The 16,014-nt window shown below is 43.8% G+C and overlaps 1 protein-coding gene across 1 annotated transcript in view; it reads right to left on the reverse strand.

Annotated features, from left to right (window-relative positions):
* Myof (myoferlin) overlaps nucleotides 1-16,014 on the reverse strand; it is a 148,228-nt gene that overhangs the window by 25,452 nt on the left and 106,762 nt on the right. The window contains exons 31-39 of the mRNA XM_051146405.1: nucleotides 15,780-15,888; nucleotides 14,206-14,283; nucleotides 12,224-12,405; nucleotides 11,970-12,128; nucleotides 11,769-11,867; nucleotides 10,779-10,940; nucleotides 8,518-8,683; nucleotides 6,237-6,313; nucleotides 1,898-1,909 (exon numbers count right to left, since the gene is read on the reverse strand). Of these exons, the coding sequence (XP_051002362.1) occupies nucleotides 1,898-1,909; nucleotides 6,237-6,313; nucleotides 8,518-8,683; nucleotides 10,779-10,940; nucleotides 11,769-11,867; nucleotides 11,970-12,128; nucleotides 12,224-12,405; nucleotides 14,206-14,283; nucleotides 15,780-15,888 (1,044 nt within the window). The remainder of the gene's footprint in view (nucleotides 1-1,897; nucleotides 1,910-6,236; nucleotides 6,314-8,517; nucleotides 8,684-10,778; nucleotides 10,941-11,768; nucleotides 11,868-11,969; nucleotides 12,129-12,223; nucleotides 12,406-14,205; nucleotides 14,284-15,779; nucleotides 15,889-16,014) is intronic.

Here is a 16,014-nt window from a genome sequence, read left to right on the forward strand (position 1 = left end):
TGTAGGTCAGAGAACAACCTCAGGTAGCACCACATGAATCCTGCTCATCTGTGAAATGGGGTCTCTTATTGGCTGGGGCTCACTATTTGGGTTAGACTTGCTGGCCAGCAAACTCAGCCATCCTTCTGTCTCCATCTCTCCAGTGCTGGAATATAAGCATGTGCCACCACACTTAGCATTTTCACATGGATTCTGGGGCTAGAACTCAATCCCTGAGCTTGTGAGCAAGGACATCACTCATTGAACTATCTCCCCAGCCCTTGATGACATGTGTTTGTATCAATGCCACATCTATATTAGGTGGTTTTTTTAAAAAACACTTGATACATATGATCTATTAATCTGTCTCTTTTTGTTTCTTTACTCTGTTAATATTTGTATCCATAAATAAATTAAAAGAGCATTTCTAACATTCACTTTTTTTTTCCAAGACAGGATTTCTCTATGTATCCTTGGCTGTCTCGAACTCACTGTGTAGACAAGGCTGGCCTCAAATTCGCAGAGATCCGCCTGCCTCTGCCTCCCCTAACATATGCTTTTTATGATCTCATTTCCTTAGCTCTGAGAAATAGCACAAGTCTCTCTAAACTAAGAATTAGAGGAACTGGTTCTAGCTCTAGCCCTTATGTTACAAGCCACAGTGCCTTTGGACAAGTTCTGTAACTCTGACTACTAGTTTCTTTATCTAGTAAGTAAGATGGTAACAACCGCCGTCGTCTGCATCATGGAGTTGATTTGTAAAATCAAATAAGACCACTAAGAGAAAGAACTCTGAAATATTTCAAGTGTGAAACAAAGTTAGGGAGGATTATGGTTCATTTGCACCAGTGGCTCCCACTCTAGCCCTACAGATTCTGATGCAGTCAGTGAGGGCTGAAAACTGGGTGTTTGTTATGTTTGAATAAATCCTCCAGGTGATTTCAATGACAGCCAGAGCTGTGAACCTCTTGTTTTGATGGATGTTTCTTGCTTTGGCAGAAGAGATAATATTATATGAGGCACTCATAGGCCAGTGCTTACATAGAGCCTCCTATTTCCTACTTCTCTCCTTCTTTCTCCCTTCTTTTCCCTCCCTCCTTCCTTCTTTCTTTCTTTCCTTCCTTCCTTCTTCCTTTGTGCACAGGGTCTTGATATATAATTCAAGCTGGCCTCAAACTAATCATCTTCCTGCCCTAGTCTCAAAAGAGCTATGATTACAAGTGTGAGGTGCCACACCCAACCTCCACTCTGACTTATAACATGAACATATTGCATGAGACCCACTTCCTGCTTTTTAAATCTGCCTTGGAAATAGTGATGTTATCAAAAATAAGTGTCACTTCTTATAATTCTCTTGCTCTTAAGGATGGAGGGGAACAAGAAGTAAGAAAGGCTGTTGCAGGCTGGAGAGATGGCTCAGATGTTAAGAGGACGTGCTCTTCCAGACATTCAGAGATCAATTCCAGCACTCAACCACCTGAACTCCAACTCTAGGGGATCTGAGGCCCTCTTCTGGCCACCACGAGCACCTGCACTTATGTGTGCATACCCATACAAATGAAATCATAAAAAAGTTATTTCTTATTTGTACATGGGGGAAGTATTTACCAATTTATATGTATAAGTAAATGTTCATAACATGTGTATATGTTTTTAGATTATATTCACATATGCATGTATGTGCATGCATGTGTGTGCACACACTGTACATGACTGTGCACAGTTATAATGAGTTATACGTCCTTTGCAGATCATCAATCTATCCACGGACTTAGTAAAAAACTTTACATACCAACCATAGGCAGAAAATACTTGTATTGAAAATTGAGCCAAGGGCCTTGCAGGTGCAAAGCCAAGCTCTCTACTCCTGAGCAGCACCCCTCCCACCATGAAGTGCAAAAGCATGTACAAGAGTTACCTTTTCTGATAGCTGCGTATATGAAGGCAGTAGCAGGGCAAACCATATACGGGTCACGTGGATATTTGGTTTAAGATCCCATGAACATTTGGTTCAAAGAGAAAAAGAATAAGAAACATTAATTTTCTGCACACTCTAAATTATCAACATTTAACAGATTGTCTAGTTATTGTAGTCAAGATCATCTCATCATTGAACGTATCTTAGGTTTCCTCTCTGAAAATACACCAAGGAGTTCCACACAGTACTTGAATAGCTTGGAGGTATTCCCCCGTGGTGTATTTTTAGTGGGGTTGGGCCATACTGTGATTAGATAACATGGTGAGTGCTCAGAGGGGTGTGTGGGAGCTACTCATCTTCCTGGCCCCAGCCTTTCATTCCATGTAGCTCCAAAAGCATATCTACAACAGGACCTTATTCTCATCCCTTCAAGACTCTCCCATCACAAGGTGTGCACGACTGTGGGCCATTGCATTAATACCCTTGCTGTGTTTCCATGCCTATGTGAGAATGCCACTTAAATACTGATCAGAGAGGATTCTTCTAATACAAAGATGTTAGGCTTCCCATTAGCCAAATCCTCCCCCTTGAATTTCGGCATGGAGGGTTTGCCCCCGGTGTCAGGGCCTTTCTGGGAGTGAGAGAAAGGGGAGCTGGAGTGTGTTGGGAGTTTGGCTTTTCTCCTGGTACTTGCTGGGACACTGGCTAAGCTCACTCCCTGGGCCAGTTTGAGAAAACAGTGCTCTTTTCTGAGGTCCCAGCCTCTACTTCTGTGGCTGCTGTACGGAGGGCCACCTGGCTTCTGCGGGTCCTCAGTATTTCTATCGAAGACTGACCCTTATTACAACAGAACTGCCAAGGGAGGCAGTGAACAAAGGTTAGATTCACTCCAAAGCAAGATTAGGGTTAGGTAATCACAGCTGAAGCGAGATTTTGGAGAGAGTAATTTAAAAAAAAAAAAATCTTTTTACAGTTTTGAATTCAGATATTTAGTCTGTTTCTTCACATTTCTTTTCAGTTATACAGAACTGATTTAGGGGAAAGCACAGACCATGTTTAAAGCACACATCCAAGGCAAGCTGCTGACTTTAAATTTCAGGATTAGTCCAGGAGGATTCCTTCATGCCTGCGTGCTTATTCTCCCATGTGGGAATGGACAGCCATCAACTCATTGACTTTCATTTTTCAATCTAACAAATGAACTTGAAAATCCAATCCCAAGCACCACACAGCACGGGCCAGTGTTCCCTCCGGCTTAAAATCATCATTTATCTAAAGATCACCTTTCACTCCAAAATCTACTAATAGAACCCAGAGGAATTCAAGTCCTTCGACCAAGCTGCCCCAGTCCCATGCATCCTTATGCATCGTATTACACATACATACATACATGCACTGTCCTTGGAGAAGTCATTTTGCTGAGTGCTGTTGACATACTGCTTAAACACTGGAATTGGAAGGCAACTGATGAGACGGCCATGCAGGGATGTCTGCTCTGTCTGCCTGGCCCTTGACCCATCTGCCCCACACCCTCATTTCCTGTTTTTCTTTGGATAGCGCTAAGCTCATCAATGCATTAAGAGTTCCCATAGACATCATAGAGCATGATGCCACCCCAGAAAGACTCAGCCTCCATCCAGCCTCCAGCCCTCAGCAACAGCGGTTAGTTTGGACTCACTCGGTTTATCCAGATGCAAAGTCTAAATTGAGTAGTTAGTGGTAACATGTGTACATTACATGTACATTGGTACATGTAATAAAGAACATTAGTAAGCTTGTCATCAGCTCTTCCAAGTCCGTTGCTCACTGGACTTTACAGAGGTATGCAATGTCTACCTTGACGGAGGGGCTTGAATGTTTAGAGGAGATCCCACATTTTCTTGTTGACACAGTGTACTTCAACTAGGTGTGAGGGGAGCAAGCTGATTATAGCCATTTATAGTGTAGTGGGAATGACTTGGCAGTCCCATCCCCAAGCCTACTCCTCTTCCTGGTTAAAGCTGATGAGATTGAACCTTTGGTTCATAGGGTGTTGCTAGGTAGCCTAGCCCAAGAAGTATCAAGAAAGGAGTAGTGTGACATTGTTTTCCTTGTCCCCCGGTAGTACTGAGGATGGCTGAGTACACAGCAGGCGTGCGGGAAAGATTGACTGGCAACAGCTGATGATAAGCTGGAGGCAGATTATCGAGAAGGCTCTTACACTGCCTTTTCCCAGAGTAGTTGTGGAAAAAATCACCGTGAAAAACTTAAGTCTATTATACACAACTTCTCCTTGGGCAACCACTGACTTATTGAGACTAATTGGGGTTATTTTCAATAAGTGAACATAGTCATGTTGCCCTATGGGGTTGGGGATTTGATACTGTCATCTGTGACTGTGTAGAATTGCCACATGATAGACTCAAACACACAGCCATCTAGTGCTGGCTGAGGAGCCCGCATTTAATATCGTCCAAATGTTAGTGAGTATACTGCAGAGGGAAAGAACTAAGTTTTTTTTTTAAGGTACCATTTATGGACATAACACATTAAAATGCAATCATGTGCACTTTCCAGCCAGCTTGCATATTAAAACATGCTGTGAACGTTTATCGTAAATGCCAAGAGAAACAGTGAGCTATTTGGTGTTTTCTTTTTTCTGGGTTGAAACCCTCTAGTTCCTTCCTGTAGAAGTGGCTGGACCATTTTTAGACAGGGTCTTGAGTAAGGATTCTCACCATCTCCTTCCACAGTAAATATAAAAACCCAAGGTGTTCCATATACTGATAAATAGGGTCATTTCAAGTCATGATGATCCCACCGCACATAAGAAAAACTCCTGACATGCCTGTTCTCACTGCTGCAATATTTCAATTTTCTCTAGAAACTTCTAACACATGATATCACTTGGACGGCTCCTCACATTGGCTTTCAGATCTACATAAATGTACTTGAATCATGTATGTGGATAGTGTTTTATTTATTTATTGTTTATGAGTGTTTTGTCTGCAGAAGAGGCATCAGATTCTGTTATAGATGGTTGTAAGCCACCATGCAGTTCCTGGGAATTGAACTAGGGATCTCTGGAAGAGCAAATGGCGCTCTTAACCACTGAGCCATCTCTCCAGCCCACTGTGGATGGTGTTCCAAGTATCCTAGGTGACTGACCAGTGGGGACTGAAGCTGCTGGCCCATACCCTAGCTTCTTTAATTGTAGGTTCTGACATCAATTGGGATTGGGTACCTGAATGTGTGTGGGGAGGGGTGTCACAGAAAAACTGACTTTAATGCAATGTTTCTGAACGTGCAACAACTAGAAATTAACTAAAAAACCAAAATGTGTAATAAATTCAAGGTGTTTCTGGCGATGCCCAGCCATACTGCACCATGCAACCCTATTGCAGCCTTGGTTCTGAACTTACAACACATGCATGTTTTCACTGTGCATGTCGTCAAACCACACAACACCAGCAAACACCACCTGAAGCACCTCAGCCCAGCTCTGTGCCTAGTGTATGCTATGAACTGCAGTATTTTACATACCAAGTTCTCTGCTCTCATAGAAACATAATTTTACTTACAAAGTTTTCTTTGCTTCTAGGAACATAATGGCTTAATTTTAGAAAGTAAAGACATGATAGTTTCCTACCATCATTCTTTACCATATAAGTATCTAGTTAGTATATCTTTGGATTGTGTTATGCTAGAACATTTGATTGTTTAATTATTTCTCTTTGAGTTGCTGATTTCAGTTTCATTAGGAAGGAAAAAAGTTAAGTTTTGACTTGGAATTAGGATAGACTCTCCAACCATTTCTGAAGTGTCTCTAAACACACTTCTGCCATTTTGTATTAGTACTACACACTTGGGCAAAGCAGAGCCTCAGCACTGATGACTATAAAATCAAAATATTGATCAACCATGAAAAATGTTAGTGATGCTACGTGTCCTCTGGTATTACCTATCCATCTGAGATTTAATTGTTTAGGTAAAAATCAGCAAGCCTGTCCCCCTAGAATACAAACTTGATTTAATTTTAGACAAATGGTAAAATTATGCCTAGCAAAGAATTTTTTACATGTTTTTATAATTATTATCAGTGTATGTTTGATTTGTATACATTTTTATATACCTTATATACCCAGTGATGTATAAAAAGTACTCAGATAAAAGGGATTATAAATGGAAACATTTTAAGAAGCCCTAGTTGATACAATGTCACAGTAACTATGGATGAATACAAGATTCAAATTTTGTCTTTATTCAGTCCTTGTACATTGGTTTGACAACCAATATTTTAATAGCCTTTAATGTTTGCTTGAGTTCACCTAATTGCTTAGACTGCTGAAATACAACCTACCTTAGAAGCCAACAATGGTTTGCTGTCTTCTATTTCAATAATGACATCCCGGCATGGGGGTGCAGACATGAGGGAGGCTGGAAGGGAAAGAATTTTGTAACGTAGGACACTTAGAATAACATACTAGAGAGTAGTCAACTCCATCTTCGAGTTGTGCAGCCACAGGGTAGAGGATAGAGGTCATCTGGGTGAGACTTTTCGATAGGGGACCATACTTGAATGTAGAAAATGGCCCAATCACTCGCTCCCTTCTCAGAATAGGATGTGGTTTTAAACACTTTATAGGGGACTATGTGGCCCACCATTCCTGGTTTTGGGTAGTTAACTCTGTTCCTACATGCAACAAGTACTTGAAAAAGAATTGTGTTGAAGACAAGAGAGATAGATCTTCAGGTAAAGGTGCTAGATGCCAGGCCCGACGACCTGAGTTTCATTCTCTGAACTTACCCAATGGAAGGAGAGAACTGATTCCTGCAAGTGGCCCTCATTCCTCCACATAGCAGTACACACACACACACACACACACACACACACACACACACACAAGCAATACACATGTGTAGGGATGGGCATGACAGTGGCAAATCTATGTCTAAAAAAGCCTCCTTTCCTTGGGAAATGAGCTAGAGAAACACAGAGGAGGAGTGGAATAAGAAAGGAGACAGAGGAGGTGACTAGAGAGAGGGAGGGAGAGGAGGGGAGAAAAGGGAAGAGAAAACCACAGGGATGGATCTCTTTTCAGTAACCTGAAGCTGCCCTTGCTCTCCCAGTGCACACAGAGGGAGAACGCCCTGACCTTACATGCAGTTTCCCAGATGTATCTGGAGTAAGAGCTGGTGCTTAGGCACAAGAATCACCAGGTTTGTCTCACTCAGTTAAAGGCAGGTGCCTGATGTAAGGGTGGGGCCACAGGAGCATCCTTTTTGTTTGTTTGTTTGTTTTGTTTTTTGGGAGGGAGTTTCTCTGTGTGTAGCCCTGGCTGTCCTAGAACTCACTCTGTAGACCAGGCTGGCCTCAAACTCACAGCAACCAGCCTGCCTCTGCCTCCCCAAGTGCTGGGATTACAGGCTTGCGCCACTGCGCCCTGCTGCAGATAGGTTTTAGAGGCTCTGTAATATCAATTCCAAGCCTTCTGGAGGCTTAACCAGGACTGACTTGTGGCATACCTGCTTAAACAAAAGGCATCCATTTCACTCTTGATAGCTTGACCAGAATTTTCAGTGATAGATGAGGTGGATTATCCAGTCCTCCACCGAGGTCTAAACTCATGAAGCCAGACTGTCTGGGATCTTGGCTGAGCCCCCGGCCCTGACCGCAGTATTAAGTACATGGTAAACTAAAAACAAGTATCTACTGAATGGGTAAGAACAAAACACTGTGTTATCAGCTATTTATTATTGAAGTCTAAGTTAAACATTATAGCCTGCCCTATCCTTAATACTCACTATATGATCTAAGGTGACTCGTTTAACCTTTTCCTGTATGAATAACGATGAAATGTCCTTCTAACAACTTCACAAAACCTTTGCCAAGTGTCAGGGAAGCGGGATCATAGATGCAGTAACTTGGAACTGCAACCTCCTTCCTCGAGCTGTCCAGAAAAACACAAACCCGAAACCGCAGCGTTTGAGAGGGAGGGGTTGAAGAGTGCAGAGTTCAAGGTCATCCAGTGCTGTAAAGGAAACCCTTCTGCTTTAGAAAGGAAAATCTCCTCCTTCAAGGCTCATGGAGCTCTGCAAAGCTCTAGCCCCACACACAGGAGGCCCTGTGTCTCCACACCAAGTGGTTACAGCGCTAACCTACACACACTCATTTCCTTGCTGGATTCTCGCAATTTGAGAAGATAGTTTTGGTCCCTTGAGCTCCCCCACATTTAGACCAATGGATGGCATTCTGTGAATGCTCAATAATCATTTGTTGGAGACTGCATGTCCCCATCCATGTGGCTGATGTGGGAACAGCATCCCTCGTGTTTCCAGGATCCTTCCTCAAAGGCAAATAGGAGAGATCCTGTGGCAGGCAACATTGCCTCAAAAGACACCCTGTGGTGATGCAGAGCAAGACATGCCAGAGGGTGGGCTCCTGAGCACTGGCTTCTGCCCTCAAAGTAGCAAGAGTCTACTCTGGCTGCACCACTGACCATTCATATTTCCCCGGAAAACTTGCCTAGTACACTGTACATCAGGCCTTTCTTCCTCCGCAGCATCTAGAGAGACGTAAAGATCCAGGCCAGGTGTGAAAAGCTCAAAACTGTAATATGCGGACCTGCTTGCAGACGTACCTTTTAGCTGGGGCACAATGTCCTCCTTTCCTGCGTATGGATCACAGCGAAAGCGGTCCAGGTGGTCAATGGTGCACTGGCCGACCACAGGCTTCCGCCCAAACTGCCTGTGGTCAATGACCTTGATCACCAGCGGAGGCATGTACAGTTCTTCCTTGGGTAAGAACTAGGGAATCACAAAAACAGGTGTCACTTTTCTTTTCAAGATCTGACGGGGACAGCTTTGCCAGTCAGCTCCCCGAAGGGACCCACCCAGATTTTTTTTTTTTTTTTTTTTTTTTTGTCCAATAAGTATATAAGCCAGGGAACCTTCTATAAGTATTTCAAGGACTGCAGTGCTCGGTAACTGGCTCAGAGCTTAGAGCATCCTTTTTCAGGCCAGCCTTAGGAGGTCAAATCCTACCTCTGCTGTCATAGAGCACATGGCCTTAGGGGACTTTTCTAACTGTTTATGCCTAGCTGCTTCATCGTTAACTGTAGAGTTACAGGATCCATATGGGAAACACTTTAGAGTGTGCTTGGCAGGCATAGTGTGGAATGGGTCCTTGTCACTAACCTCCTCCTCCTCCCACAGTCCTCTTCCTGAGGAGGAATTTCAAGGGTAATAGCTGTCCAGAACTTTGGTCATCTACTAGCCAGACCTCAAGCAGAATTTAGGAATGGTGGAGGCAGAAATGAACCTTCAGGGGGAAATAACAGGCTGGAAATTCTTCAGTGCTGGAAGTTCAAAGCCAAAATGGGTACTCATTTTGCATGGAATGTGAGGGCCTGGATGACATGCCCTGACCGGAGAACACGGCCTGGCCTGGAAGCCTGGTTGTGGTTTGGGTAAGCGCCTGCCGCTGGCCTTGAGCTGGACTGGAAGATGGGCTTTCCCGAGTGCCTCCACGTACATCTGTTGACCAAAGCTAGGTTCCAGACTAGGAAAGGGAAGGGGAGGAAGGGCGGGAGCAGGCAAGGATGGGCAGAGTGTCTTAGCGGTGGCTGACTGATTAGGGATTCTCCTTCTACACGCCCCTGTGGCTTTCCATCTGCAGAATCATCAGGAAAGGTTCTGGCTTTTAAAGTGCAAGGGCCGGGCCAGGCGTGGTGGCGCACGCCTTTAATCCCAGCACTCGGGAGGCAGAGGCAGGCAGATTGCTGTGAGTTCGAGGACAGCCTGGTCTACAAAGTGAGTTCAGGACAGCCAAGGCTACACAGAGAAACCCTGTCTCAAAAAACCAAAAAATAAATAAATAAATAAGTAAAGTGCAAGGACCTCAGTCCAAGCTCTGGCCACTCACTTGCCGTGTCCTCCTGTGTGCATTAGCTAACTTTTCATTTCTCTCCAAGTGAAGGAAGGGTAGTGAATGCTCCCCACGCTGAGCTGGAGCTGTAGGTGAAACTAGAGCATGGCCATTGAGGCACAGAAAGATCTACTCTTGCTATGGGGCCAGGCAAGTCATTTCTCCGCTCTAGGCCTTGACCGCCTCAGATGCAAAATGACAGGCTCAAACCACATGACCCCAAAGTTTACCAGTAGTGCATTGGGGACATAAAGAAAAACGACCTCCATCTTTATAAGTAAATGTCTTTATTTTAATCTTTTATATAGCAATAAAGATTTTTAAAATAAAAGTTAAAAGAGTGCCGTGTAGTGGTGGCGCATACCTTTAATCCCAGCACTTGGGAGGCAGAGGCAGGTGGATCTCTGTGAGTTCAAGGCCAGTCTGGTCTACAGAGCGAGTTCCAGGACAGTTTGGGCTACACAGAGAAACCCTGTTAAGAATTCAATTTCTTTAAAAATGGATAAGTTGGATGGTTTCCTCTTTGTCTAGTTATAACATGTGGAGGCGTGTGAGTCCCATCTGAGACACCCCACACTTCTAATAACGTCAAAAGATCAAAGAAGGGTCCATGTCATGGACTGTTAGGACCATGCCCCGTCACAGTCACATGCTCTGGGGTCCTCCACAGCTGTTCCTCCCCCAGACGTCCAGACCCTAGCAGGAAGGTTCCGGCCCATGTGCAGTCTCACTGCTCAATGTCAACAACCTGGCCTTGAGGGGTGGACTAAGGGCCTACATTAGAGACCAAACACTGGAGAAACAAGAACCACTCATAGAAACTTTCCCATCACTGGAGCTGGTGGAAGCTTTCAGAAACTGGCTACAGATGCTCTAAGAAGGGAGAACTCTGGAACTGAATCAACTGTGAGAGAGCATACATTCCCACTTCAGATACGAACACGCATGGGCTCCCGCAGAGCCTAGTTACTGTACCACTTTCATGAAGAGAACAGAACTCGGGAAGTTGGGTGTCTTCTTAAGGTTCTTGATCACCACTGACTCTACTCTTTCCCCGCCACACTCCACCACGAGACTGGGGGACGTGATAGAAGCCATCTGGTAGTTTTTCATATTTCTTAAGCCCCAGGCTAGAATCTTGGAAACCAAATTAAAAATTAAAGGAAGGAAAACACACACACACACACACACACACACCTACACACAAGTGTACACATGCACTCGCTCAAATGGAAAAAAATCCAATCTCAGTCACCAGTAAGTCTTTAAGATGGAGTGATTCATACTTGTGTAAAATACCAGTGAATATTATCTTCAGGAGCCTGCAGAAACGCAGAAAAAGTGGTTTTGCCCCTTTCCCTTTGTCAGACAACTAAAGAGAAAGCAGAACAGGACTCATGCTGTGATCTACTTTGGGGCACTTTGGAGGATGAGGTATAAACCCCTTGATGACCGGAAGTGACTTGCAAGCATTCCAAAGCGATAGCGGTTGTTTGAAGAGTCATGTGTTTGCCTTGGACAATGGGCAGCAAAACAAAGGCGCTAACAATGCTGCCCTTATCAGGACACTGTCTATCTGGCCTCGAGGTTAGCTCTACCACCCTGTGTCTGCCCTAATTATCTCTCGTGCCTTTACTGTCCACTTGCTTTCCTATGCCCCACCCCTGCCTCCCTAGCCAGATGTGTCTCCCTTGCACTTTCTCTTGGGCCATCTTTTCTTTCTCTAACGAGTTCTCCCAAATCTCAGAAATCTGCTTCTTGCGGCTTTGTTAAGATTTTCATTTTCTATAACTGTTTCTATTTTGACCGGGGGGGCGGGTGGCGGGCACTGGGAGGGGTAGATTTTATAGGAAGTTGGAGACAGCAAGAAAACGTGCCGCATGATGTCACCCCCTCCACTAATGGCTCTTGCTCTACAGCCATATCATTTGGTTTGACCAGGTAAAACTCGGAGGGAACACATACCTCAATAGCAGTGAGCTGAACCACAGGCCTGATCCCCTGAGGGACCATGTATAAGTTTGGTGCTCTCTGAGAGGGAAGAATGGGAAGATTGGAGCCGTCCTGTGAAACAAACACAGACCGTCAATACTGACCTCTCACTAAAGCAAAGAGTGCCGGGAGTTACCAAGATGCTTTAAGCAGCTCAGGGAACACAAGCGGTACCTTGTTCCTCAGGATGAGCTCTGCTGTTACAAGGACATCCCCACAGGCCTTGTCTCCATTCATAACTGGGTGCCAGAGAAGCTTTGGTGTGACGTCTATCTCTGAGTTCAGTTTCACCAGAGGAGAGCAAACGCTTCGACCTAAAAATTCATCTTTGCCCTAGAGGAGTTAAACCACACTCAAACTCCTGGACACACAATCCTTCCAACCTCTACCACGGCCCCCAAGTCATCTTAAAAGTTCATATCACCTACCACTTGGTCATTGTCAAAAAGCTCTATGATCACTTTGGGCGGGTTCTGTAGAACCGTTTGGGGTTCCCCAAAGATTTCAACCTCATCAAATATGATGGTTTGGTCCCAGGTGGGATTCAGGGTGGAGTGGATGATCTCTGTGGTTTTGCTTCGATGGAGAAAGGAGACGTGAGCGTACGGATCTATGGACAGAAAAAAAAAAAAAAAAAAAAAGAAGATAGTAACAGTAGAATCACATGAAGTTTGCCTTCCTGGGACAGCTCATTTCAACCAAAGACTTCTCTTCCAGACACAGTGGTCATATACTTTCACCACCCATTTGAAGATAAGGATTTTAGAAAGTGGAGTACCATGAAAGACAGTAGCATGCTGAGTCCAAAGTACCTAGCAGGGGGGAGGAGGGTTTGTGTGTGCAAAGGGCTGTCTCTCTAGAATACTTATCCCCACCAAGGCTAATCAGGCACACAGTCTTTCACATGCATTATCTGGAGTATGAACTTTGTAACCAAACAGATCTGGTGTCCAGGCCTTGCTTGCCTCCATGACTTTGGAAGAAAAAGACTTAATCTTCCTAAGCTTTGGTTCCTTCCTCTGTGCCATGAAAGTAATATCTGCTTCCAGGTGGGTGGAGGATGAGCCACCACGAAGAGCCCGAGCTGCTCAGGACAGAGCCTATTATCCACGCTGCTGATAAATACCAGTTATTTTCATGGTTTTGCTTCTACTCTTATCTGTACAGAAAGTTTTATATCTGCGCGCCGGGTCTCAAGAAAATAGCAGTTAATGAGAAGGGCTCAGCTGCTCTCAGGATTTACAGCTCGGATCAGCAGAAGGCTGTTTCCAAGCATTGGGAATGGGATAGAAGCAATCTTAGGTATTCTGTGGCCTCCAGATGAAGAGAAGTAACGTATTCCAACAATAAAACAGTGTCTAACTTAACGCACTTGTGTGTGCCAAGGGAGAGCTTATAGCATTGCAGGCAGCCATCACATGACTAAACGTTTTTAATTTCGCCCCATTGATAAATCTTGCATCTCTGGGAAATATGCTTCGAGTTATATGCAAACACCAGGGAAGGTTTTTTCTAAGAATTCTGATTGGATCTACAGTGAGGGAGTGCCCCCTGGTGGATACTATTACTATTTTTTTTTTTTTTTTTTAGCTTTGTCCCACAGAGTAGGATAATCATGACCTCATTTATAGACTGCACCTAGACAATCTGATCTAATTTATTAGGACAGGAAATTATTCACAAATGACGGGTGGGAGGAGTTCTTGGGACACAATTGACACAGTGCATGATGATATCAGCGAAGTGTTTTAAGAGCTGGTTCCATAGAAGAACCAGGCAAGTTTTGCTGGCTTGTGGGTCTTAGCACAGAATGCCCCTAAATAGCCCAGGATGGCCCCTGAGCTATCTGCACCTGCAGAGGAAAGAACACAGCCAAAACCACATGTGCAGATGGTGAAGCCTCATAATTACATAGTGCTAGAAGGTGGCCAGGGTGGGGGTAGGAGTGAGGGTGGGGGAAGGCAGCAGGGAAGGCAAAAAAACGTATACTACATATGGCTCACAGCAAGGTTCCAAGGGCTAATGGGTTAAATGTGTGATTTTTTTTAAAAATCATCTTACGAGTATGTAACCAATGAGTGTAAAGACTTAATTTACTAATGGGTCCAGGACCCAGATTTAAAATGCAGCCATGCACACACAGAGAGCACAGAAGTTGCTCTTCACGGCACTTTATTGCTCAATCAGTGATCAAGGGCCACGTGTCTCCTGTGTATCCATAGCACCGGGCAACAGTTTTTGAAGTCGACAATTCCCCAACTAATGACTGGGCTGTTCTCTTCAAGTATACCAAAGCCGTCTTCATACGAGAAGGGTTTTAGTGTAGGAAATGAAAACAAAACAAGACACAAAAAGCACCCGATGAGCTAGCCTGCCATGTACTAGATAGTGTTGGGGATTTTCCCTTCACCTGAAAAGCTGTCTTTGTCCAAAGCCATGAGGTTCCTGGCTTGATAAATGTAGCAGCGCAGGTGGTAGATGTAGACTCCTGCAAAGAAGAAGAGGACAAGAAATAGACACTGTTAGCAAGATTTTTATGAACTATTTGGAGGTGACACTTGTTTCAGACACGTGGGTCACCTGATCCATTTCCCCATGGCAGTGAGCACAAATATTCCCAACACAGTGATTTCTTATAAAGGAAAACTTACAGCAGTTCCCGTGTCACGGTTTTGCTTCTCATATTTCAGTTGCCCATAGTCATCTCAGGCCACAGACATTAAATGGAATTGTCCAGAAACAAACAATTCACAAGTTTCATCTTGCAAGCCCTGTAGTGTGATCAGTCTCAAAGCGCACCACTGCATCTCACTTGGGATGTGGGTCGTGCCTTTGTCCAGTGTTTCCACGCTGTATGTACCACCTGCCTGCCTGTTACTCAGTGGTTCCTTATCTCAGCATTGTAGAGCTTGTGTTAAGTAACCCTTGTTTGTATAATACTGGCCATTTTAATAACTCTCATATTCATCATTAGTTACTTCTCTTTACCTGTTGCTGTATCTAATGTATAAAATAAACTTCATCACATGGATGTGTCTATGTTGAGACAGTTTATAAGTAGGGTTGGTAGGAAGTCTTAGACTAGGTCTTAGAGATAAGAGGCAGGGGAGTGTAGTGGGGGGTATATTTTAAAGTACTATATGCCAGGCGTGGTGTTACACACTTATAATCCCCAGAATGCAAGGGGCTGAGGCATCCTGGATTACACACAGAAACCCTTCCTCCAAAGATAGATAAAATAAAACCAGATAAATAACTGTTGTGACCGTCCCAATACCAGCATAGCAGTGGTTGTGAACTTCCTGGGTTTAGTGCACAGCTGCTCATCACAGATTTTCAGAGGAGCCTGGGTCTCTAGCAGGCACTGAGCAAGGTCTCAGTGCTATGTTAGGTCCATGTCTGGGGTAGTTATCTGTTAAAAGTTTCTCTGACTTTTAAACGTGTTCAACCTACTGTTATTAAACAGCACACACAGAAACTCACACATTCCCATGTATGTACACACACATGCACACATGCACTCATGATACACACACTCACACACACACTCTCACACACACAATTTGAGGGGTAACAGAGTATTGTGACTAAGTGCATGAATTCGAGAACCATGAATGCTTGAATATATGGAACATATGAATACCTATATAAACATGTGCCATTATTAATAACATTCTGAAATTCATTGAGATCAGACTTTCCTTAAAGTTTTAGTCTTTTTTCCATAATTAAAGTAATAATTTAGGGTTTTCTAGCAAGAATGATTGTATTTTAAGTAGATATTAAAATCAGTGATTTGATCGTTCTTCATTCCAAATATCATATGGGTTTTTAAAATGTATTTTAAAAATCCTCTTCATTAAGTGAAGAAGTTAAAAGTTACCCTTATCTGTGTAGATTCTTTAAATAACACCTGACAATTTGTAGAGTTTTCTAGAGATAAAAGTGACAGACATAGAATTCACAGCTGTGTTTAAAACGTACTGTCAAAATTACAGGAAACAATGGGTGTGTTTGCTCCGAACACAGTGGTGGCACTATGCTTCTGCTTGTCCATGCTCTTCTCATCTCCATCCTCTGTGGTGTCTGCCCCCTAAAGAAAGAGGAAATCTTCATCAGCACCACCACCACCACCATCACCCACCATCACTCATTATCATCCATCATCTTCATTATCTTCATCACCACCACCACCACCTAAAAACAAACAAGTGAAGAG

The sequence above is a fragment of the Acomys russatus genome, chromosome 5 (genome assembly GCF_903995435.1).
Source record: "Acomys russatus chromosome 5, mAcoRus1.1, whole genome shotgun sequence".
In the NCBI taxonomy this organism is placed as follows: Eukaryota; Metazoa; Chordata; class Mammalia; order Rodentia; family Muridae; genus Acomys; species Acomys russatus.